The 26947-nt window shown below is 32.5% G+C and overlaps 1 protein-coding gene across 2 annotated transcripts in view; it reads right to left on the reverse strand.

Moving 5' to 3' along the window:
- Positions 1-24373, reverse strand: part of LOC140432859 (T-box transcription factor TBX20-like) — a 194726-nt gene extending 170353 nt beyond the window's left edge. For both annotated transcript variants that reach the window (XM_072521000.1, XM_072520999.1), the window contains exon 1: positions 23937-24373. In XM_072521000.1, the coding sequence (XP_072377101.1) occupies positions 23937-24066 (130 nt within the window). In that variant the 5' untranslated portion in view covers positions 24067-24373. The remainder of the gene's footprint in view (positions 1-23936) is intronic.
- Positions 24374-26947: the final 2574 nt, after the last annotated feature.

Here is a 26947-nt window from a genome sequence, read left to right on the forward strand (position 1 = left end):
ATGACCTAAAAAGAGATGGGAAGACGAAGTCGATGAGGATGCCAGGAACTGCCTGGGAACGCGTTCATGGAAAAGAACTATTGAAGGAGGCCAAGTCCCGATTTGGGCTGTAGTGCCATTGGATGGATGGATGGATCATTCAAATCCAAATGAAGATACCGACGGCAGTGATTATGAGTATGGATCTAATTTTTGATCACACTGTATAATGTTTTTATTTTTTCATTAAGAACAACTTTTTACTGTTACTGTTATTATTTTATCACTAAATAATTGCCACTATAATTTAGAAACAAAAGAATTTGTAACTTTCTTCTATTTGTGCACTAATAATTGTATATTTCACAGCGAACAGCGAACCGTTTAAATAAAAGCTTTTATCCCTAACCCAAAATAGTTGTAAATTCGTGAAATGTACTATATTTGTATTAAGACGTAATAAACACAGGCTTAATAGCATTTGGTTAATACAAAGAAACAAAACTTAAATAAGCGCCATGCTTCGTAAACTTTTTGTAGGCTTTTGCTAAAGAGCGTTAAAAATAATGGCTTTAAATAAGTTAAAAAAACTGAAAGGGTTATATTCTTTAAATTTTAACCTCTTCTGACATTTATGACTACAGTTTTACTAATAATTAATCGTTGACGACTACTACTTGAATTTATGAAACCATATGGCTAAACACTTATAAAGAATAAGCATGCAGTTGTAAATTATGAATCTATTACATAGTCTTTATATTTTCAACTATTGTCTGAGTGTATTCTGCCAGTTTAAAGCGTATGTAATAAAAGAAACAAAGAGTTACATGGTATATTCACTTTGTGGCAACTATTTAAAAGGGCCGACATTTTTGTATAACATTTAGATAATTTCTCCAACTACCGGAAACAAAAGAACTAATAAGGTTCTAGCTCAAGATAAATTAATAGACAGTGTGCCGACTTTTTTTTAACATTTGTGATTAAGCCAGGATATTAATTGATGTAATTTGGTAGATCCAGAGAATAAATAATTTTGTACAGATTGGTGACATTTTCTTCATTGCTGTATGCATCGTTTTCCAGGCAACAAACAAGTATTACTGTATTTATAAAAAAATTCTAAAGTTCTATAAAGGTTCTAGCTCAAGATAAATTAATAGACAGTGTGCCGACTTTTTTTTAACATTTGTGATTAAGCCAGGATATTAATTGATGTAATTTGGTAGATCCAGAGAATAAATAATTTTGTACAGATTGGTGACATTTTCTTCATTGCTGTATGCATCGTTTTCCAGGCAACAAACAAGTATTACTGTATTTATAAAAAAATTCTAAAGTTCTATAAAGGTTCTAGCTCAAGATAAATTAATAGACAGTGTGCCGACTTTTTTTTAACATTTGTGATTAAGCCAGGATATTAATTGATGTAATTTGGTAGATCCAGAGAATAAATAATTTTGTACAGATTGGTGACATTTTCTTCATTGCTGTATGCATCGTTTTCCAGGCAACAAACAAGTATTACTGTATTTATAAAAAAATTAGCTAGTTTTTGTATATTAATCTAATGACAAAAACGCAATTAATTCTGTCAAGAGCTCTAGGCTCTTGACAAAACCAATATATATAACACATTTTACAACATGAGATGTTATTTATAAGTTTAAACATTAATCTTGATCACTCCATTGCTCCAGCAATGCCTACATCCAGTAATACCGAATCTTCAACACTCACATCTTACGTTGCTTCCATTAAAACCTAGACCCAAGCCTTCCCTCCTTATAGAGGAGCAAGCAATTATTTATCACTCAGAAGAAAACTTAACTTTTATTCGACTACGTATAATCGACTGGTGATATTTTTGGCCCTAAAAATATAATATTTGCATCTCGAATCTCAGAGGTTACAATGAAAGTACTCACCCCAAAGAGATTTCTGCAGGCCATAAAATACACCTCTCGACTGACGTCTCGACGCTAAAAAACGCTCTCGAAGATAAAGTACAATTTTATCGTCTTGTACAATAAATAACTATTATAGTTTCCTTACTAGAGAAATTTAGTTTCGTACTTCGTATGCTGTTTAGTAGAATGGACCATTAGTTATCGAGTGTCTAGCGATAATCCTAAACAGTAGCAAATTCGTAAGACATATTTTACATTGTTAAGTTATGTTTATAGAACAATGGAAAATGTCTAGCTGTATCTAACGCTCTCATAAATGAAGCTCTTTCAAAATTCCAAAAAGAATAAAATTTATTTCAAAATACACAAACACTATAAACGTGCATCTGATGTATTCGGTCGTTTATCTGCTCCATTTTGTATACAAAGTTCCACATTGAAAGCTTTCACGTATTGGTGAGCATATTGTTAAAAATAATAAACGTTTAGTTTAAAAATATACCTCCTGAAAGTTATGACGGGTCTTCGCCTCCCAGTTTACATTACTATGAAAATTTGTTTAGCTTTTGATGTTACCAAAAAGGTGTGAAAAATAGAAAAACATTTTTCTTACATGAAATAGAAAGATTTATGTCTGTAAACTTTTTTAATTACGGATTACTTATGTGTCGTATTTGATTGTTTTGTTAGATGTATTATTTATTTCATCATATGCTTACTGTATACTGCTTCAATGAGATAAACTAGTGTTGCCCAAATGCAAGAACAAGACGAGACTTAGACAGTCTTGGTCTTGGTCTTGCGCCAATACACCTGGTCTTGGTCTTGGTCTTGGTATTGCACTCCCGGTCTTGGTCTTGGTCTTGGTCTTGCAGCAAGAGTCTTGCAAGTCTTGCAGTTACCCATTAGCCTATTGCTATTTATTAAACGTTACTAGAGGAGTTTGAAGCCACGATCTAAGCGATCCGTGCCTATGCTCTTACTAACCCAGCTATCTTCCATGCCCCACGAAAGTCAATCAAACATGGTTAAAACACAAAAAAAACCAAATTAATGACATAAACTTGACTGTATTTTAAAGAACATTTTCTGTCTAGAAAGGTATTAATGGACCTCCACCATATATGAAATGGAAATCTTAAAAAAGATTGGTGCATGGCAAAAATCCACATACAGGTATCAAGGGCACATATTCTTTAGGTGATAAGATAACAAACTATAATCCACTTATTAAAGCAAAATAAATGTTATTAACAATCTTAGCTCTACTTTTATATAAAAAACTAACTTGAAAAAATAAAGAATAGGTAAGAAAACAATGATAATCAAAAGAAGTTATTTTAAATTAAGGAGATACCTACTTAATAAATACAGTAATTTACCAAAATAAAGTAGTAGGAACATTTTTTTAGGAACCAGAATTTTGGTTTTTCATGAAGAAATATTTGTAATTATTTTTTGTGAAAAGATATTAGATGCTTCCTTAAACCTGAAGTGTTTCTGTTTTTCATTTTCATTTTAACCTTTCTATGTAGGCATAATTTAAACAAAGCAATTTGGGATGCATGAATTATTTCGAAAAACTCATCAAATTTGCTTTTAAGTCTTCTAGATCTATAATTCCAACGTTCACTGCTCCGACTAAAACGATTTGAATCTTTGTCCCCCATGTCAAATTGTAAACTTGTCAAATGAAGTTTAGTGATGTCGAAAAAGTAACTACTACTATAAATGCCCGTTACTATTCAATACCGTAAGTATCTAATAACAAACCGAGAATTATATATCGTTACTTCGTTATTCTAAATATTTCGGTATTTTGTTTACACGGTAAACATTATCTGTTATTAATAAACTTTTGAATATTAGTCGCGCTCTTTCAGCAAATTTGGTTTAACCGAATAATCTCATCGCACACTCAGCAGAAACAATGTTTAGTCTTAGGCCGATAAGATTTGTTTATTTAGATTCCTCCTAACTAAATTATAATGGGAAAAAAATTTAATTATTAAGTGGGTGTCCGTAATAATAAGTGTTATATTTTTTATTAGCTAAGGTGACATATTTTTAAAAAAATTCGATACGATATTACTGTCGGCGTAGCAATGCAAGAATTTATTTTTACATTGTAATTATGACCTCTGAGCACGTGTCAAATGTGTTGTTTTTAATGAATATTTTGATTGATGATTTTGATGTATGTTTATGGTATTGTTCGTAATGCGTATAAGTCCAGTTTTTCAAATTTTTATTACATATTTTTTTGCGTCTCATAGAGTTTTAAACATATACCCGAATTACAATACTCGCTAAAACGACACTCAGACCTAACTGCAAGACGCAAGAGTCTCGCAGGCTTAGTCTTGTTCTTGCGTAAATCTTGCACGGTCAGTCTTGGTCTTGGTCTTGCTAAAATTAGGCGGTCTTGGTCTTGGTCTAGGTCTTGCGAAAACGCAAGAACAAGACCAAGACTGCAAGACCAAGACCGATTTTGGGCAACACTAAGATAAACATGGTGGTTTATGAGTTGATATTCTAAATATTTTGACAGTATTACTAAGGAATTTGTGTAATTTATTAATTTTGCATTCTCCCTATGGATATTTCAACGATAATAACCGCAAGTTGTAATATACATCGTAACTATTTAATTAATCACACATCTAAAGCTTGATCTTGATCTTAACATAGAAAACAATAAAAAACAAATAAAAATAAACTTCGAGGCATAAGTTAGAGGTATAGCTTAATATTAATTAAACAATAATACAACAATTATACAACTGTATAAATAAATCAAGTCACTTATCTACATTAAAAATTAACACTAGTTTTTTGTTTTTTTTTATGCAAAGAAATAAATAATTAAATTAAATTAAATTTATAAGTTGTTTCTAGTTTGATACCAAATGAAACGAACACGAAAAATCACTTGAAAAACCGAAACATGACTGGGTACTATTTTTTAACTGGAATATCTGGGAGATGTCAATAGAAAAGAGGTAAGAGGGAGATGTCAATAAAAAAAAAGTGACTTTTTTCATTTATTTCAATATTGTGAAAAAACTACGCATTCTAGATAAAAACGTTCAACAGACGACTTTCTTGAAAATACTTGCTCTTTAAAATGTGATGTAAATAAAAAATGTTTATAAACAAAAAAGTGTATATGCAAAGAAAACTCCACAATAAAGGTTAATAACGTTAGAGTCCATCGAGGAGCATTTGCTTAAAGCGTCACTACTATTTACATTTAAAGAAAGCCAACGACAAAATGAAAACGAAAGTTCAATGATACTGCAAGACATTTCAACAAAGAGATATAATCTACAAGGTTTTGAAAATGAGTCTACCCAGTTTCTGTATCGAATGAGGTTGAATCTGAAATTGCACGATGTTTGTTACTCCTCACCAATTAATACGTACAACAAAATTATGAAAGCTCTTGTCGAAGCTGCAATGGAAGCTACTGGAGATGTGGATAGCATAAAAAATAGAAATAAATGGTGGAATAAAGAAATAGAAGATCTTGTGGGGAAGAAAAAGAATATGTATAACAAATGGCTAGCAACAAAGGACCCTTACTATCGACAACAGTACAACAGCTTAAACAAAGAAGTAAAAAAAGAGGTAAATAAAGCCAAAAATGAGATGTGGAATAAAGCCTGCTATAACGTAGAAAATTTTATGGGTACAGCAAGAAGTAAAGAAGCCTGGAAAACAATTAGAGGTAGTAGAACAGATAGAAAAGAATGCAGTAGGTTAACTCTAATAGCCCCAGAATTATGAGTCGAATATTATGAACAAATGCTGACAGAAGATCGAACAGAATTCCAAGATATTGGCTACCAAAAATATGATATTTCCTACCGCGAAGAAACTGAAATAACACCAGAAGAAATTAAAAAATACGCCAACGCTATGAAAAATGGAAAGGCTCCAGGACGGGGGGGAGTACCCATTGAACTGATTAAATATGGCCCTGACAAACTATTTCAGCTATTGGCTTATACTTTTAATTTATTCTTGAGAGGAGAAGAGCTACCCCCAGAATGGAAAACTGCATATATCAGCAATCTATACAAAAATAAAGGCGACAGAAAAGATTGTAAGAACTACCGAGGGCTTAGTGTAACTAACTCAATCTGTAGAGTCTACGGGAAGATAATTAAAAGCCGAATTGAAGATTGCTGGGAAGACGCTGAAGATCAGAGTGGCTTTCGTACTGGTCGTTCTTGTAAAGACAATGTGTTCTGCCTAAAACACATAATAGAAAAGCGTTTGGAACATAATATGGAGACACACATGGTATTTATTGATATTCAAAAAGCGTATGACAGTGTCCCATTAGCCAAGCTATGACAGGTGCTAGAAGACAAGAATATTCCACCGATTTACATTAATGCTGTAAGGGAGTTGTACGATGATATGACGAGTGTAATAAAGATTGGACAAAAAGTGACAAAAAAGATAAAAGTGACCAAAGTACACTTTAAGTATTAGTTTTTATACAATTATATTTGTTTATTCCATTTGAGAGATCAAAGGACATTTTCAAATGGCTGTACAGGTGCTTTGTCAATACTTAGAATGTTCTTTTTAATCTGATTCTCTTTATAAGGTCTCAAATCTTCTGAAGACAAGAAAGGAAGAGTGTCTGTAATCATATTGTCTTTATTCTTCTCGACCTGAACTCATAAGTACATAAAATCCATAAAAACATACCCAAAAGCAGCCATTTATAGCGACTTTATTTTAGTTGTAATTAACTTTAGAATCTAATGATTTATAAAAGTTAAAACATTTCTTTCTTTCTATTAGAAGCAGATATCCTAATAGAAAGAAAAAAATGTTTTAAGGTGTAACGTTATAAACGTCACATCTCTATTAATTTATATTTTAATAATTATTTCATTTTAATTTCTTTATTAATTTATTAATTTCTTTATCTTCAGTTTAATTTTTACTATTTTTTATTTATAAAAATAGTTGGCGCCCCATGTTTTTTCTCTTCTTCCTCTGTCTTTATTTTTTTCTCTCTGTCCCATAGAATAAATATTCGCCCTTTCACTTTTGTTCGGCAGACTATTCTGTTCCGTGTTGACTGACAAGCTAGTTTCATGATATCTATAGCAACATCCTATGACATCTGTGCTAACTTCATTCAGTCTCCCACTTTCTGTCAAAACAACTTTTCTGTAGTGGGATTATTTTTTGCCTCTTTTTGAAATTTATAAAAGAAGGCAAAATTATTATAAGACTCATTTTTATGGTCTACAAATTCTCTTGAGGTAAGTACTTTCATTGTGATATTTATTCTATAATTCTGACCACATTTCCAATATTTGTAACCTTACTTTCTTTCGAAAGCACATTTTTTTTCTCTGATATATGCATTAGGACTCTTTAACAGAATTTAACTAAGTAGTAACATTTATATTTCATTTTATCCTTGCCATATGCTATTTGTTTAAGTGTAATTTTGTAAGATGGCAAGGAAGTTAAACCTTTCTTTTTGATGTGTTTCTAATGCATGTTGTTTCTTATCCTTTTAGTTTATTGGAGATATCAAAACTTTATTGGTTTACTGGATATTTTATTGGGTTTGTTGGACACATCAAAACTTAATTGGAGTTGTTGAATTTATTGGTTTATTGGACACCAAAACTTAGTCAGGACATTCAGCCACGTGTGACTGCAGCTCTCTCTCCAGAAGCCACAACTTCTAATTGGAGGACCCAACAGCTAGAACACACAAGCAGCCCATCGAAGCAATAAGTAACACTTATTAACTGTTAAGCTTTGGCAGGGTTAATTATTGTTTTTTTATTCATTTAAATAAATATGTTTGGTTAAAATTTGTCTTATTTGCTATCAACTGAGAACTCAGGTTCAACCCCTAGTTTAAGACAAGATAAACTCACCCTTGAGATACTGAGCTAGGCAAGGTATAGACGATAAGCTCCCATGGTTGATTGAGGTATTATTTTTACAATAGTATTTTAATTCTCTTTGATAGTCTTATCGTTACAAAGGTCGAAAAAGAAATAGAAACTATGCCGAACACATTACGCAATGAAGCCATTGAAGAAATATTGTATGCTTAAAAAATAAAAATAACCAAGATCGCAAAAGAAGCGAACTAACTAAAACAAAGCATCAAATTAAAACTAAATATAAGCAAATCAATTTAATAATTAGGAAAAGAGCAGAGAAACTAAAGAAAACTGGACGTTAATTCGTAACCAGGATTTTAAAATAGACACTAGCTCTTTCATACAAGGCTTTTCGATTGTCTTTTATTTTTTAACCTAAATTTGAAAACTCTCCAGCGATCCTGGAAACTTCGAATGTATTTCTGTATTACAATTTTTTTAACGAAATCTCTACACAAACATGCTCTTGCAATCAATGACAAAATTCACAAAATGACAAACAATACATACGAGCAGCCTTCCTAGATGTAAGCAAAGCTCTCGATATAATTTGGCATAAAATGTTTATTAATAAAATGAGGGCTATGGATACAGTGGGGTAATGACGAGACTAATCTCTTCGTACTTGAGCAAACAGAGCTTCAGAGTTCAAATACGACAAGTCCTGCTGGACCTCGGAACCACGGAGACTGGAGTACCACAGAAAGCGGTTCTGACACTACTACTGTAAACAATAGACAAGAATACCAGGAAAAACCCCGCGCACGTAGGGCTCAAAACCTTGAGCACCAAGTCTCCGAAATGGGCGTAGCCCAAGCAAGCAATTTCAGTTTCGCAGATAAGTCACTAGAGGCTAACGCTAGCGTGAATTTCAATCGGTTAGGGAACCGTGTTGGAGTTCTATTACCCCGGACTCCCACATAAAGAGCATTTGGCTAATAGTGTGCTCCTATGGCAAAAAAAAATGGTCTGGAGCATTAGAGCGCGGTGGAGTGATTCTTGTTTTAAGCACGAATTAATACACCTTGCTCTAATGATTTGTTACATCCGAACGTTATTCTAAGGGGTGAATAAGTCTCACAGGCCGGGTTTAATCAAGTTGCTTGCTGCTTGCTGTTAAAATAGACTTAAGAAATTTACAAACTGATCACTGGCCTACCTGCACCTCGTGGCAGGTAAAGACCATAAAATGACCTTTGACCGTTTCTAAAAGCACTTTTAAGATTTTAGCTTTACCCATTTTTCTAGATATATTTAATTTAAAAATTTAAATAATCGCCTATTATTTTCAAAAAGTCAAATAACCTCAAAGCTGTAATACTTGGACCGAATGTACGCTAAATAAATACTGGAATACAACGCAAAAATCAAAAAAGCAATTAATACAAATTAAATAACGTAGTTCGAGCCTATTTCCGGTATAACCGAAAATAGGACATGCTCAAAAATATTTTCTAAAAGAAGTATCGGATGACCGCGCAAAACTTTTTGTTTCTTGTAATCTATATTAAAATGTCCTTCCTAAAGCTTCCTAAATAAACATTATTATTATTATTAATATTAATGATACGAACTTCATTCCTATTAGTGATACTTGTTCCTACACACCACAATTTATATCCTTCATCTAGTTCTTTTGTTCTTACCTATAAGATTTCTTTCTCTTACCTATAAGACTTTCAAGATTTCAATTCCATATCCTGACTTTCCTGACCTTTCAAGATTCCAATTCCATATCCTGACTTTTCTAACCTATAATGTTGTTCCCCTGAAATAGTCCTCACCTGGAAATCCCAACTGAGGCTCAGTTTGCTTTCGTAACATTTTACCTTAGGAGATACTATCATTGTAGTATGATTATTATTAAATTACAGTCTTTTCATTATTATGGCCTAAAAAGATTTGCGGGCATTTGATGGCTGAGTGCTATTTCTATCAGCGTCATGTTCTGCTTGATATAGCGAACACACCACCAATTCAACCAAAGTGCGGTACTTTCCTGCACCTGCTTCCATTTTTCAACAATGTATTCCCCATATCCTGCCACTAGGTGGCAAAAGTACTTTATAGGATACAAGACGAAAGATAAGTAGGTACTTTAAAAAATTTTTAATGGCAATATACTGATGGTAAAGTTATTTTTATTAATATTTGTTTCATGACCTTTTTCAATAGAACAGTTTTATAAAAGTTATAAGATTAAAAAGACATGTGGTCATGAACTGACTTTTCGGTTTCAGATCGTTTTTGTATTTAGCACTTAAAGTGACATTAAATGATCGATCACGGGGATAATAATTCAGTAAGTTGGCAGATTAGAGAGGGACATAAAAGAATTTATAGCTTTTGTGCTCCCATTTAACTGTCCCTATTTATCAGTCGAATTATTATGAAGATAATGTGATATGTTTTATGAATAAATTTATATTTGGGATATTTCGAGAAACCACAACCTATAATAATGATTGATGGTGATTTTAACCATGGCATCTCAAAGTTAAAATGTTCATGAGTTGTTAAAACATATTTTTTTAATAACTATTCGTATCTGAACGGTCTTTTGTCATTTTTACGTTGCAACTAATCTAATTCTTGATCTAGAATCGAATTAAACTGCTTTCACATTCTAACAACTTTAATATTTTTAAACTATAAAAGTTTGACATTGAGTTGACAGTAGTTTTTAAGGTTATTTTTAGGTAATATATTTATACATAAATATCATATTATATATGAAATCAATTTTAACATAAGAGTAGACATTACACTAGTAATGGCAATGGAAAAATTTTTAATTAATATAAATTGTTTATTATAACCATCAATACAGTTGCCTCTACATCGCTTTTTAAATTTTGGTCTCTTACAGAATTTAGGAACCATTTAATAAGGAACCATTCCAATTGGTTCTTATATCTTGCTCTGTAGTGACTACAGCTCTCCTTCTATTATCATCCAAACATAGTTATATATAGGTTTTGAAGGCTCTGAAGGTTTATTTTTTCTCAAAACATGGCATTTATAGCGGAACCTGTTTATTTTAATAGATCTGTTGGTATCAGCTTCGCTGTCGAGTTGATTTAACTCAAACTTGTAAAGCTGCTACCACATTCCATATTGCACAGCGTCATATATGCCTATAACTAATCTATGATACCCAATTTAACAAACACTTGTTATAACATTAATTTGATTTGATCCAAGTATATGCGCCAACGACGGATGCAACAGAAGATAAAGTAGAAATATTCTACCAACAAATTAAAGATGCACTGAAAATGACAAAGAACAGGGAAATCGCGGTACTTATGGGCGGTTTCAATGCAAAAGTCGGCAAGGGAAGAGCTGGAACAATAATGGGAGATCAAGGACTAGGGGAACGTAACGATAGAGGAGATCGTCTAATACAATTCTGGTAAAAACAAAGTCTAATAATCACAAACACGTTCTTTAAATTACCTATGAGATGGTTATATACATGGCGCTCACCAGCAGATAAAACGGAAAAAGTGGTAAGAAACCAAATCGATTATATAATGATTAAAGAGAGATATCGTAACACCATCAAATCAGTTAAAACATATCCAGGAGCAGATGTCACATTAGACCATAACTCACTAATCTGTAATGTCACGCTTAACCCATCAACGGCTAGTGTTACATTTATGTAACGGCCGCACCCAACTCTATATGGCTCTATCCCAACTGTAGCCTGAAATCCGTTTGTAGGTTATGTTAGACAACTGTCAGATGATCAAACAATCTGTGGCGTGACAGAATTGGTTGATTTTGTTTTTAATTTATTTGTTAATAAGTGTTAAATTTGATGTTGTGTTATGAGTGATCAGAAAATGGACTTTCATTTAGAGTAAGTACTGATAGATTTATATGACATGTAGTTAACTGACACGGTTTTGTCGTTTTGTAGACGTTTTTTTACCGTTACGTTATCGTAACGCTAGCCGATTGCGGGAGCAAAATAATAAGAATAATTATTTTTATTCTAGGAGCGGTTTCACTCTTGAAGAGGCACTAAATATGGTTTATGATGATGATATCGACGTTAGAGAGATTTTTATAGAACCTCCAGGCTCAAATGTCCTCACGGATGAAGACTTTGGTGAAGAGGATGATGGCGGAATGATTGATAATCTCAACAGACAACAACTCTCTGCTCATTTTGAAGTTAGAATTCACAACGAAATGGAGAATTATCAGGTCGAAGCTGTTGCTAGTAGTGTAACCCAAAAGTTATCAGAGCGACCAGGAAAAACCCAAATAAATTGGATTGACGGAGACCTTATTCTATCTCCAAGAGAATTTCCCAAATCGATTCTCAAATGTGTACTTGTCTCCTGCTGAAATGTTTGAAAAATTTATAGATGACCAAATTGTACAGTTTCTTGTTGACCAATCTAATAGATATGCATTATTTTTAAATGAAAAAAATCCAAACATAACATGTGATGAAATGAAATGTTGCCTAGCTATTCTTATTTTATCCGGCTATGCTGAATTACCCGGTAGAGATTTTTATTGGGATTCCAACGATGATATGAGAAATCAAATGGTATGTCACGCTATGCGAAGGGATAGATTTCGACAAATAATAAAATATTTACATTGTGCAGATAATACAAAACCTGACCAGTCAAACAAGCTATGGAAACTCAGAACTTTTATGGATCTTATAAAACAAAAATTTATGGAAAACTGGATCCCTGAATAACATTTAGACTTTGATGAATCGATGATAAAGTATTTTGGACGCCACTCCTGTAAGCAGTTCATTCGTGGAAAACCCATTAGATTCGGATACAAGATGTGGTGTCTGAATACACCATCAGGGTATTTAGTCAGTTTTGATTTATACCAAGGTAAAAATCCAAAAGGATAAAGCAACTTCGAAAAAGAATTCGGAACAACCATAGCGCCAATGATAGTCATGATTGAAGAGTTTCCTGAAGCTGTAAGAATATTGCCATTTAAATTTTTATTTGACAATTTGTTCACGGGTTTCAATGTTTTATATTACTTGAAGCAGAATGGTTATGATGGTACGGGAACAATTCGAGAAAACCGCATACCCAAGTCGTGTCCACTTATAAAAAATAAAGTTTTTCAGAAGCAAAACAAAAGAGGCGAATACCGTTCCATAATTGATAAAGACGATGGAGTTATTGTTCTAAAATGGTTGGACAATAATGTCGTCGCTGCGGCTTCCACCTGTCATGGTACAAATCCAACTACCAGTGTGAAACGATTTTCTCGAATGGAAAAAAAGAACATTTCTATCAGCCGTCCATCACTTATAACGGAATACAATCGTTTTATGTGCGGCACTGATTTATTGGATGAGAATACTGCCAGATACAGAATAAGTATTAGACGCAAAAAGTGATGTTGGGCAATTTTTACCTGGTTATTGGACGTTTCAGTAGTGAATGCGGGGAACGTTTACAGACAGCACGAAAATATTTCACAGCTAGTATTTAGAAGACAAATAGTGCAAACATATCTTACGAAATATGGAGTTCCGCCTAAGGGAGCAGGAAAGCCGGCAGTATTACGGTCCAGTGTATGTCTGAACAGGGTATCAGATGATTTGAGGTACGATGGTCGCAACCACTTGCTTGTGCCAAATGAAGGAAGGAAAAGAAGAAGATGTGCTGGTGAGGGGTGTTCGTCCAGTGTAATAACAAAATGCCGAAAGTGTGATGTAGGCTTATGTATCGAATGTAACGAAATTTTTCACACTAAATAATTTTGTATGTCTTTTTATTTCTGTTAAAGACCTACTTATAGTCGTCTAATAAATACTTTTCTATGGTAAAGTTCAAGAAAGCAAATGTCGCCGTTAAAGGGTTAAGCTTAAACGTATTAGAAAACCCCAAAGCTCCAACCTTAGATGTAAGAAAACTAAAAGAAGCTGATATAAAAAACATACTTCAATAGAAAATATACGAGAACTTTGATAAATTAGACACCTACGAGATAAACCAACAATGGGAAACATTAAAACACTGCCTCCTCGTTCCGTGTAACGAAATATTAAAAGCACCAATGAGAAAGAAAGACAAATGGATGACCGACGAAATACTCTGCAGGATGGACCAAAGAAGACAAGCTAAGAACAAAGACAGTCACAATTCCAAAATCATTAACACTGAAATCAAAAAAATGATAACAGAGGCAAAACAAACTTACTATGAGGAAAAATGTAAAGAGATCGAAGATCTTCAGAACAAATACGACCTATTCAACATACATAAAAAAGTTAAAGAAATGGTAGGGCTACAAAAAAGAAACCACGACACAACTCTTTTAGATAAAAATGGAAATACTATGAAAAGGACTGACAAAAAGCTATAACGATGGAAAGAACATATGGAAACCTACAAGTCATATGTTTCGAGGACAGAGAAACAAGTATAGAAATTACAAAAGAAGAGTTATATATGCACTAAAGAAAACCAGAAACGGAAAAAGCCCGGGCCAGATCAACTGCCTATTGATATCCTTAACATATTGATGTCCTCTTAAAGCTCTTTAATGAAATTTATCAGACGCGTGACATACCCAATGAATGGTTGACCTCAGCATTTATTTGTCCCCCAAAAAAGAAAAATGATAGAGAATGTACCGACCACCGCACCATAGGGCTGATGTCTCACACACTTAAAATGTTTTTAAAGATCATCAATAAACGCATTTACCAAATACTTAATACGGATATTGAAGAAACCCAATTTTAATTCCGTAGAGGCGTAGGTACCCGTGAAGCTCTCTTTGCATTCAACGTACTAATCCAGAGATGGTTGGATGTAAACCAAGATATGTACGCCCGTTTCATAGATTACAACAAGGCTTTCGATAAAGTCCGCCACAAAGAGCTAATGGACGTCCTCAAAGCAAAACAATTACTATACAATGACCTTCGAATTTTAACAAATCTGTATAATAAAAAGTACTCATACATACGCGTTAATGAACACACATCAGAAAAATTCGAAATTAAAAGGGGAGTGCGACAGGGGTGTATATTGTCTCCACTACTATTCAATGCATACTCTGAAGAAATTATGAAAAGAGCTCTTGAGGGAGAAACAGCATTAATAAAAGTCAATGGAACACCAATTAACAACATTAGATATGCTGACAATACTATCATAATAGCAGACAACCTCCAAGACCTCCAAAAGCTAGTGAACCAGATAGTTAAGTATGGAGAAGAATATGGATTATCAATAAACATCAAGAAAACTAAAGTTATGAGGATATCAAAAACCCAAAATACTAATGAAATCCTAACAATTAACTCTAAAACTTTAGAACAAGTTGAAAACTACAATTATCTTGGCACAATAATTAATCACACAAACGATTACTCCAAAGAAATCAAAGTTCGAATGGAGAAGGCACGAACAAACTTCAATAAAATGAAAAAGGTACTTTGAAGGTACCTAATTAGACTTGAGAGTTAGGCTAGCAAGGTGTTATATTCCAACAAAAAGTTGGAAGCATTTAAACTGTGGGTGTATTGAAGAATCCTAAAGATATCGTGGACCGAGCATGTAACAAACAACGAAGTCATGAGAAGTAACAACAAAAGAATGGAAATATTGGAATCCATCAAGACACGAAAGCTGCAATACCTGAGGCATGTTATGCATAATGAAAGATACAACATACTTCAATCGAACTATTTAGAGCGGCAGCATCTAAGAACAGAATAGCCATGATGATTGCCAACCTCCGTCACGAAAATGGCACGTAAAGAAGAAAAGGATGACATTAAGCTAAACAAAACAAAAAAAAAGGCTTCAATATTAACACAACAATGGGGATGATATTTTGACTGCTCACAAAAGACCTGAATCTTCAAGGTTAATAAATCTTCAAGAGATCAAATAGAAAACGTACCTGTAAATGAACATTTTAAAAATACTTTTTTAAGAAGAGTTATCATATTCAAGTGCAGATATTCGATCAGATCATCATCCACTTGTCGCAGATATTAAGTCAAACTTACAAAAATATCAGCGATAGAAACAAAGTACCAACAAAGTTAAAATGAATAATGTGGAAATAAAAAAAATAAAATTAAATAGGAATTTATTCATAAACTCCGAAACATCTAACAACAACTACAAGATTAAGAGCCTGTGATTTCAAACCGTCTACTAAAACTGATTGTTTGATTCGAACACAAATTTGCAATTATGCGAATGCCACTGCCATCTAAGCCCATGTATTTTAGAACTTCGATTAATATAGAATGCTTAACATGATTAAATGCCTTTTGGATGTCAATAAAACAACATTTAAGTACGTTCATCCCAAACAATGTCTCCCTCGTACCAAACCTGTTACAAAAACCAAACTGTATGTCACTTAGGTACTCCTCACATTTATTGTAGATACGGCCATGTATTACCTTTGGAAAAATTTTTAATAATTGTTGATGAACAAACTGATGGTTCTATAATCAGCACAGGTTTTTGCTGTTGTCTTTTTAGATAAAGCTATGTACAATGAAATGAACCAACTATTAGGTAGGTGTCCGCTGGTCAAATGGTATTAAAAAACGAAGTTATAGCCTCTAAAGCATTGTTATTATTTATCGCAAGTTTTGGCATGTGAGGCCTTGCATTATTTTGCATAAAAACGAATGTATCTCATATAGGTAAAGGAAGCAAATGGCTTAGAATAATCTTATACCGTGTTCTCCAATTAAAAATCTGTAATAAAGGACCACGCATATATGCGAATAATTATGTTTGTGCGTCAAAACCAAACTATATATAAAACATTTTTAATTTTCACTAATAGCTGTTCTAATTTAGTCCAATTACAAAACAACAATTTCCCAAGTCTCGGCTAAACCTATCGCGACCGTCTAGAATTTGGACTCACTTTGATTTGTTAACTACTGAGTTATCTGTAATTTTATCTACGTTAAGTAAAGATTCATCAAAAAGTCTTCAGTTAGTCAATCCCCCTTTTATTGGTCTTTTTTTAAAGTTAAAGCAGAAAATCCTGCACATCCGACAATATTATGAGTTGATTAGTTAGTTAAATACTTGTACATTTCCAATTTCACGATACTTGTTGGCACAATAAAGTACTTTTTACACTATGTTTTTTGACATATTTTTCACTTTTTCTAAATTTTATCTGATTATTTCTTTAAATATCAACATCTAACAGATTGCCTGCTTATGCCTCTTTAATTTTCTAGCAAAGTTGATTGTATTTCACATTTATCATTGCCTTAATGACTTAAGCAGTTAATCCTTTTAGCAAATAGGTTAAATATTGATTTTATAAATCCTACTTTGTTATAAAAATAATCACAACCTCTTCTTCTTCTTCTTTCTTCTTGTATGTAGGCTTTAGAGCATGTTTCTTCTTTAATATTAGCCCCCTAAATTGTTTGAATTATCGCACCATCTTTTTCTCGGTCTGCCAATACTTCTTCGTCCATTTGGTGACTTATCTCGTGGTATTCGTACTATCCTATCCTCTGCCATTCTACAAATGTGTTAGTTTCACTCCTGTTTCCGTTTTGTCACCCATCCATTTATGTCTTATAGATTGCATGCTCTTATGTTTTCGCTTCTTTTTCTATCCAACAGACTTTTCTCTGATATTCATCGGAGTATTTTCATCTCTGTTGTTTCTAGTAGTCGTCTCGTTTTAGATGTGTCAGGTCTTGTCTCCGCCGTGTATGTTAATATAGGTCTAATTGCTGCTTTATAGTTTCTTGTTTTTGTGTCTTGTCTTAGATGTCTGTTCTTTCAGATTGTGTCATTAAAAGATCCCGCCGCTTTACTTCCTTTTAGGCTTTGTTGTCGTACTTCTTCGTCACAACAACCCATACAAACAAATAATATACCAGCACCAGCATGAACAAAGTAATTGCTCTTTTCTCTTAGCTAATTGACATACAATATGGTCGCAATAATCAAACTCAATTCACCTAGTTAATACGTGCTACCAAAGATTTCTTACTTCTTTCGAACTCCGTATTGAATTGCATCCGAACCATTCTCTGAGATTTCTAAACCAGGACATTCTTATTCATCCTTTGCTGCGTTTACCTTGAATCTCGCTCTTATTATCAACTGTAGGATATTGTATTTTTCACCACGATTTCTTACAGTAACGGTCAATATTTTCTTAAAAATTAAAAATAAATAGTAAAATGTAACTAATATGCTAGTTCTGCAAAAGAAAAGTGCGTCAAATTGCAGAGTCTCGCCTCAGTCTCCCCTAAAACAGTTTAAGTGTTTATTGATCTGTTTATTCCTTTGGTTTAAGTATATGTCCTTTTCTAGTTATTTTGGTGAATAAGGGTATTCTGCCAAGGTAAATATTAACTACATGTTCCGAGTATTAATTCCGTACTGACTTTAAACGAAATGAAATCGCAATTGTTTGAATATACTGTTGTAATTCAAAGAAAGAATAAAAAATCTTCATTTAAAATATACGGAATTTGTATGGTCGTAAGGATTAAATTTAAATAATAGGAAATAAAATTAAACAGAAGTAAATTCAAAGCAAGCCTCTATCGTTCGTTGAGGAAAATGTTCTTCCAAGAAGACGACTAAAAACAACTAGCAATAATAAAAACAAAGAAAAAGTTCAAAAACATTTTAAAAGGTGACAAATCTAGACCAAGTATATATTTAAACATATATCCTCTTTTCCATGCATTACCTTAGCCATTCATCCATTAATCACTTCTCCCACGTTTTTAATCTTCTTCTGTTTCGTTTCATTTTTAATTTTTCTTTGCTACCTTAACTATTTGATCTATTGGTGGCACTATATTTAACATTGCCACCACAACCGTTGACATAGTGTGATAGCCATTACAAAGTCTAGTCGCATTAATTAACGATTTCTTTGAAATAGGTTTATTTTCAGAATGTTAAGACAGCCAATATAATTCGTCTTCATAAGAGTGGTGAAAAATCTAATGTCTGCAACTATAAACCTATTACCTTACTACCGGTCCTACCCAAATTATTGAGAGACTTATAAAAGCCCGACTTAAGCACTTAGCAATGAGCTTTTGATTATGTAAATCACGATATTTTGTTAAAAAAACTAAATTTCTACGGAATTCGAGGTATTTCTTTGAATTGGTTCCAATCTTACTTGAGGACTAGAAACAACTAGTTAAAGCAAATGATACTGACTCTAGTCACAAAAGGATTGTATGTGGAGTACACCAAGGTTCAGTACTGGGACCTCCACATTTCCTTAACTTTATAAATGACAAACTTAAAAATCGATTGAAACATTTTTCTTTTTGCTGATTATACCAGTAATATCTGGAGGAACTCTGATATTGCAACTCTTCATGTAATTGTAACTTCTGATCTACTTAAAATAAAAACCTGGTATGACTCTAATTTACTTCCTTTTAACGTGGATAAGACATTAGTATTATCCTATAAAAGAGCTCTTCAACATTTGCTTCTTAATAACAGTCAGAACAGTATCGTTGATTCTGTAAAATTTCTTGGTATTTTTATAGACAGCAACCTTAAATGGTCCCTTCATATCGATTTGTTAAGTAAGAAACTAGTCTCAGCCTGCTATGCAATAACATCTGTTTCAAAGGAAATTAATTTAGCATATTCGAAAACAACATATTTTTCTTTGTTCGAGTCTCATCTTCGATATGGCCTTTCTTTTTGGGGTTCTAGTGCAGCTGCCCAATCTGATGGTATTTTTAAACTATAATAAAGTGCAATACTGTATATTATTAGTCTCAGTGTAATAACACATTGCAGAAGCTACTTTAAAAATCACGGGATTTTAAGTCTTCCCTCTTTATATATTCTAGAAACTGTTTTCTTAATTCGTAAACACCTTCATGTTTTTCCAGCACGACCTAATCATAACTACTCCACCAGAAATTCAAGCTTTGATGTGTATTTACCAATCCCGTCCACTGAGTTAGTAGAGAAATCTATATTATATTCGGCAAAAAAATTATACAACCGTCCCCCTTTGCAACTTAAATCTATAACTTCTATCCTTAAGTTCCGTAAATTTGACAAAAGCCTATCTATCTGAAAGACCATACTATTCAGTGGAATAGTTTCTTAACGATTAACTAAGAAATTACAGTACGTTTAGGTAAAAGCAACTAAGTATTTTTATATAATAAGTATATTTAGATATCACATACAACAACTTAAACTTACTCGTAAGCTAGCTCGTAAGGTTTTATTAAGCAATTTGCAATAAGGTTAAATTTTGCAATGGATTGTATATTTTAGTGATATTGACGATTGACGATGTAATTTTACTGAATTTTAAATGTTATTGTTATTTTTTTGACTTTTTGTAAGCTTTGTCCATAAAATTGTACAATTTTCAGTGACAATAAAGCATATTTGTATTCTATTCTATTATCTAAAGAGCACTAGTTATCATATTGGCAATGGCATTTTGAAATTTTTTTATTAAAATATAAATAATATAAATAAAAAATAAAATAAAATTAACCTTGTCATAGTCCATATACCTAAAGCTCCTTGTATGGCTTAATCCAATTAAGAGTACAGTTAATCTTAGGCATTTTTTACGAATTTTAAAACACACTTTTTTAAGCACGAACCACGAACACTTTTGATCTTCGTCTGTCTATTTTCTAATACTTCTAAAATGCCGAATATTATCTATACATTCTAAAATTTCCAACTACAAATTTGTGTTTTCCCATGTCATAAAGTCATTAAAGGGATTATATTGTTATTGTTATAGTGTGAAATGTGGATTGTATCCAAATGAGAGCATTACTTTAGTGTTTTTATGTATTTTACTTCGATTTGTATAAAAATATGTAAAAATAATTACTATTTTAATACGAATAAGCTACAATTTAAGGTTAAAATAAGTTTATTAACGTTTCAATTTTCACTTCGGAAATCGTTCTCAAAATACAAACATTAATAAATTTAACAAATTTGGGTTTTTTTTTTGTTACTTGGTGAAAAATTCTTCTAATAATTTAATTTTATTTAACTTAATTATATTGACAATTCAGACATATAATACATTTTAAAGTAGAAGACTTTAAAATGATATTGCCAATATTGCTGAGTAGCGTTCCTGGGACGACTTTGTTGTAAGATAGTTCATTTGATTACATCAAAGAAATTTTAACTTAAGAATATCCATCAGAAAAATCACAGCATGTAATTCGTCTTTAAAAATGCCATGATGATAGTAAAATTCTCCAGTTACTGATTCCATAGTAAATTATGAGGGAAAAATCAGGAAAAAAACCTCATAATACTATAGGACACTGTAGTAGTTTATACACTATATGTACACTAATAGTGGTATTTTCCTTTTATTAACTTCTTTTATTCTCTTTTAGTATAGGTAACCAGATCCTACTGCACTCTGCCGAGGAATTTGCTACACAATTGGTCTCATTTAGCATAATTGGAGCAGTTTCTTTAATTTTTCTCTTTTTACCATCTGTTTCTTTTAGGACTATACTTGAATCATTCCACTGAACCCTATGTTCATTTTCCCATGCGTATTTACATATTTGAGATCTATCAAATTCTCTATTTTTAATATAAGATTGGTGTTCACTTATTTTAACATTAAATGGCCTTGATGTTTCCCCTAAATAAAACTGGTCTTATTCATAAGATATTTAAAATGCCACAAGAAAATAGCTTCAGAAAAATATGCAAAAGTTTACTAATTGCATAAAATATGCATGTTTGCATAAGTCTTTGCATATTTGCTTATAGAATAGAAATAATATGTTTTATTGTCACTGAAAATTGTAGAATTTTATGGACAAATCTTACGAACAGTCAAAAAATAACAATAATAATTTAAATTTACTAAAATTACATAAACTTCGATCAAATAAAAGGCAGATATCGAGCACAGTTTATTAATTAAATCTTGCCCAAGTACTTTCGCTGCCTAGAGCATCTTTAGGGGCATTTCGTCAATTGCGGCCTATCCAAAAAGAATAAAATGTTATAAACATAAAATTAAACATCACTCTACACTACACAAGGACAAACATTTTAAAAAAATTTTAAAAATAGGCGAAGCTAGATTATATATGGAAACCGGAGACAGAATGTCTCCGGTTTTATAAAAATGACATCAATGATAAGAAAAAGTAGAGAACCCAGTACTGAATCTTGTCGTACTCCACAAACAATTCTTCTGTGACTAGAGTCAGTATCATTTGCTCTAACTAGTTGTTTCCTATTCCTCAAATAAGATTGGAACCAATTCAAAGAAATACCTCGAATTCCGTAGAAATTTAGTTTGTTTTATGAAAATGCGTGATTTACACAATCAAAAGCTTTGGCATAGTCACAAAAAACAGTGGCAGTATAAAGATTATTGTTTAGTGCTTGATAGACCTCATGTAGTACAGAAAACATAGCATCGCTGGTACATTTATTAGATAAAAAGCAGAACTCAGTTTGTGATAAAATGTTGTTTTTAACAAGAAAGGACATAAGTCGGGCTTTTATAAGTTCCTCAATAATTTTGGATAGGACCGGTAGTAAGGCAATAGGTCTATAGTTGCAGACATTAGATTTTTCACCACCCTTATGAAGAGGAATAACAATGGCTGTTTTTAGGCACTCTGGAAATATACCTTTTTCAAAGGAATCGTTAATTAGTAAGACCAGTAAAAAAATTTTTATGGATAGTCCATCAGTACTACAGGAAGGTTTGCTTTTGATATTACTGATTGTTTGTATCAGTTCAGATTTATCAACTGGTCTTATAAAGAATGAATTCGAGACTTTTTTGAATTGGGGAGATAGGAAATAGGATCTTGTTGTGGCAAAATAGTTGATTTTATATTTTTACTTACGTTAACGAATTATTTATTTAGATTTTCAAGGTTTCGAAGAGAAAATTTTTGAGCTGTGTTAGTTTTATTTCGAAGATCGTTTATTATGGACCAAGTTTGTCTTGCAACATTTTTAGTACTTCCCAGACGATTCTGATAGTACATGTTTTTAGCTGTTTTGATAAGTTTTAGATAGGTATTTTCTGTACTTCGAGATATATTCAGTGACAAAGACGTTGGTAGTAAATTTCTTGATGTAGAGTAGTGAATGAATATTTTGGCTGATATGCGGATACCTTTGGTAGTCCTGGGTTTTTGATGTTTTGACTTAATTATAATTAAAGGAAATGCCTTATTGAAAATACAGACAAGCCTATCCAAAAAATCACTGAAATTATAATCCACGTCTACAGAGGAAAAGTGCCACCCAGAATACTACTTCATGATCAGTTAGTCCTGCATTATTAATTGTCGAGCGTACGTCAAGGGGTGAGAAATCTCAGAAAAAATAATCAATTATGGTAGATGTTGTTTTAGTAATTCTTGTAGGAGAATTAACGTGCATTGTAAAACCATACGATTCGAATATATTTACCAAGGATAGTAATTGGGTAGCACAAGCAACAGCGTAATTAATATTCAAGTCACCGCATAGGATCTTTCTGCTTTTATTGAGCAGGTCGTCTAACAAATTTAACAAGTTCTGAAAAAATAGTTCCGTGGAAGAATCAGGTGATCTATAAATGCAAATAATGTAAAGATTAAGATTCTCGATTAAGACAAAAAAAAAAGATATAATATTGCATATTTTATATAAACAAAAGCAGATTTCAATTATTCTTCTGATAAATTGGACGTAAAGACTTTTAATAAGATGTCGTATCATATCAGACATTGAAAAACTGTGAAACAATTTGAATATTTTTTACAGCAACACCTGCTGCATAAATTTATACCTGTATACGATGATTAGTTTACATAATTAGATCTATTAACTTTATAAGTATTTATAGACCAACATAATTATTCACTGTTTATTTATTAATTTTATGTTGTATACATTTTTTATTATTCTTTTATAGATATTATAATGTCCGAAGTAAAATAAAAGAAAACAAGCAAATAGCTGCAAAAATTTAAAAATGCTAATCGATGCAGATTTATTAAGGCGCAAGTTAAATGTAGCTTCTTGTATTGAATATTTAATTTAATTTATAAGAGAATTATCCTTACCGAGAGACGAAATTGTATCCGGCGGATCTCGGTCTCTACATCTTGCAGTTCTAGCCCGCCCATGTCTGGACATGATCGCCGCGATGCTAAAGTCTGTTGCACACGGCCTCATCGTGCAGTTTTCTTCCATTATCACCGACACATCTTATCTATCACAGAACACTAGAGTAATAAAAAAATCACCAGCGCGAAAATTCTCACCGAACCGTTTTCAGGAATTTTCGGCCGAACACGCTATACCTTTCACTACGTCTACAAAACGTGTAAAGTATTTAGCAACAGAAGCAAGCTGTTTTGACAGAATGAATATTTAGTCCCTCTTGGTTCACATTTAATGTGATTACTTTGATATCTAGCGAAAGCTTTCAGATTGGTCGCTCCCACTTTCGGGAGGCGTACCCCTCTTGCGGTATAATTGATAGCAGTTACTTTTGTTTCTTAAAGGCTACTTCCCGCAATGTTGTTGGAAGTCAACTGACCACTGTACCGAGATGTAATGTGCCATTTTTTGGGCAAAATTTCCCCCTCTGCACTTCTGATGACACGTTGGTTTTTTGTTTTAACCCCCCTGTACACCTGGGCGGTGTTTTAACATCCTTTCTTTCAGTATTGTTTTGATCCCACAAGTTCCGATACGGGAGGTGACGTATTCGGGCCGCGCCTTCTCGGGGCGTACACTACGTAGCCGGGCAACGCCTTCCGAGGTTGTTTGTTAGATTTCTTGGTTTGCCTACCTGTTGTAAATTATTTCTTTTATTAGACGATAATTGCCTCTAACAGCTTACCCTATGATGGAATTTTAGGAAGCTGTCGATGTTTGTATAAAGATTTATATAAAAACAAAGAATGAGGAAGTCTAAACAATTTTAATTTTATATTTTAAATCACAATAATTAAAAGAGAGCATACTTGTATTTTATATTTAAATATAAATAGGAAGGTAAGAATACAACTAAAAAATGAGAATATCTTGTGTCAAAGACAAGAAAAAAAAATTGCGGATTTATCAACCCCTTTTATAAACGACTTTTCGCGCAGGTTCCCTGCGCTTCATCAGTCCTATGTGAATGGTCTAGAGTTATTTAGATAATACAAGGGTGTCAGAATAATGTCCTCATTTTAGAGTAAATATTTTTTTATTTTGTTAGCAGTATTTTTGAGTTAATAAAATATTTTTAATTAAGTATAAATTTATTATAAGATCTTAAGTTACATAAGTTTTTAAAAAATCGAAATTTTATAATTCAATAATTTAAATTATAGTAAGTACATTCTTTTCGAAAATATTCACAACCTCAATATTTTAATTACTATTTAAATGGGCATAAGCCACAATTAAAGGTTAAAATACGTTTATTGACGTTTCAATTTCCACTTCGGAAATCGTTCTCAAAATACAAACATTAGTAAATTAAACAAATTTTTTGAAATTGAAACATCAATAAACGTATTTTAACCTTCAATTGTGGCTTATTCCCATTTAAATAGAAATTAATTTAAAATGCCACAAGAAAATAGCTTCAGTAACAATCTCAATATTTTATTTAAATATAGTATACTTTCAGCTAGAAAAAGCTTTTCTCCTTTTTACTAGCAAGTTTTTCTCACGAATCACAAACATTTTAACATGAACAAACATAATAATTTAATGAATAATTATTTTAATATATTATAATGTGTTTAAAATATAAATAATGAATCTTCTTCTTAAGGTGCCTTCTCCATTACTGAAGGTTTGCTATAACTACAACAAATTGCTCTCTATCTTGAGCTGTTCTTAGTATCGAATGTGTGTCCATACCTGTCGAGTCTCTTACATTCTTCAACCAGGAGCATTTTCTTCTTCCTGGACCTCTTCTCCCTTCCACTTTCCCTACCATTATGAGTCGTAGGAAGTTGTGTTTTCCTCCTCTGTAAATATGTCCTAGATAACCCGTTTTTCTGTTTTTTACAATATTTAGGAGTTCTCTCTCAGTACCCATTCTTCTTAGCACCTCGTTGTTGGTCACGTGCTCTGTCCAAGAGATCTTCAGCATCCTTCGAAAAACCCACATCTCAAAGGCTTCTATACGCCTATAATGAATAAATATGAAAATTATTTTATTTAATTTTTAAAATACAGTCGACTTTCGTTAATTCGAAACTCGAGGAACTCTTAAAATATTACGAATTATTGAGTGTTTGAAATATCAAATGGTTCGAAATTTGTGAGAGAAAATAAATAAAACTTCGAATGATTAAGTGTTCATCAAGTATTATTTTTTAACTGCTATTCTATAACGATTACAAAAGTTTAGAGGTACATTCGTGTACATACATGTATGTATTCATAATGTGAATAAATCAATCTTTCGAAAAAACTGTATCAACCTGTTTTTGCTTCAAAGCACATTGCTGCTGCTCAGACTGCTCAATAATTTTTTTAAGAGAGCCTGAAATGCTTTTTCATCACTTTCGTGATGAAGATATACAAGAAGGTTTGTAAGGTATCGAATGAGGATCTTGCTTCCTTAACTGGCACGTCTGCCAAAGGTTCTGATGTATCGTCCCTACTTCATTGTTACTTTTTTCATTCGTATCTATCGCAGGTAAAATTTCGCCATCGGTAAGTGAACCTGAGACAGCAACATCTTCATCCACTTGAACAAAGTCAGAAAAACTCACACCGCTGATGTCAACTATTGGTTCTATTGCTAGTTCTTCATCATCCACAAGTATTGGAAGACTTTCCTGACCTTCTTTTAAGAAACCGGATTTTTTGAAGCAGTTGAGAATTGTTAGGGGTGTAATACCTCTCCATGCCTTGTCAGTCAGTAAGATAGCTGTCAGAACCGTGATATTTGCAGTTAGCTTCTTGTCGAGAGATTTTGAAATAAGCCTAACAATTTCTTTGCGATAGAACGTCTTAAAATTATGGATGATCCTTTGGTCCAATGATTGCAATTTGGAAGTTGTATTTGGTGGAAAGAAGTAGAGTTCCACGTTTGACAATATAGGAGGACTGGTGTGGA

Source organism: Diabrotica undecimpunctata, chromosome 1 (assembly GCF_040954645.1).
Source record: "Diabrotica undecimpunctata isolate CICGRU chromosome 1, icDiaUnde3, whole genome shotgun sequence".
In the NCBI taxonomy this organism is placed as follows: Eukaryota; Metazoa; Arthropoda; class Insecta; order Coleoptera; family Chrysomelidae; genus Diabrotica; species Diabrotica undecimpunctata.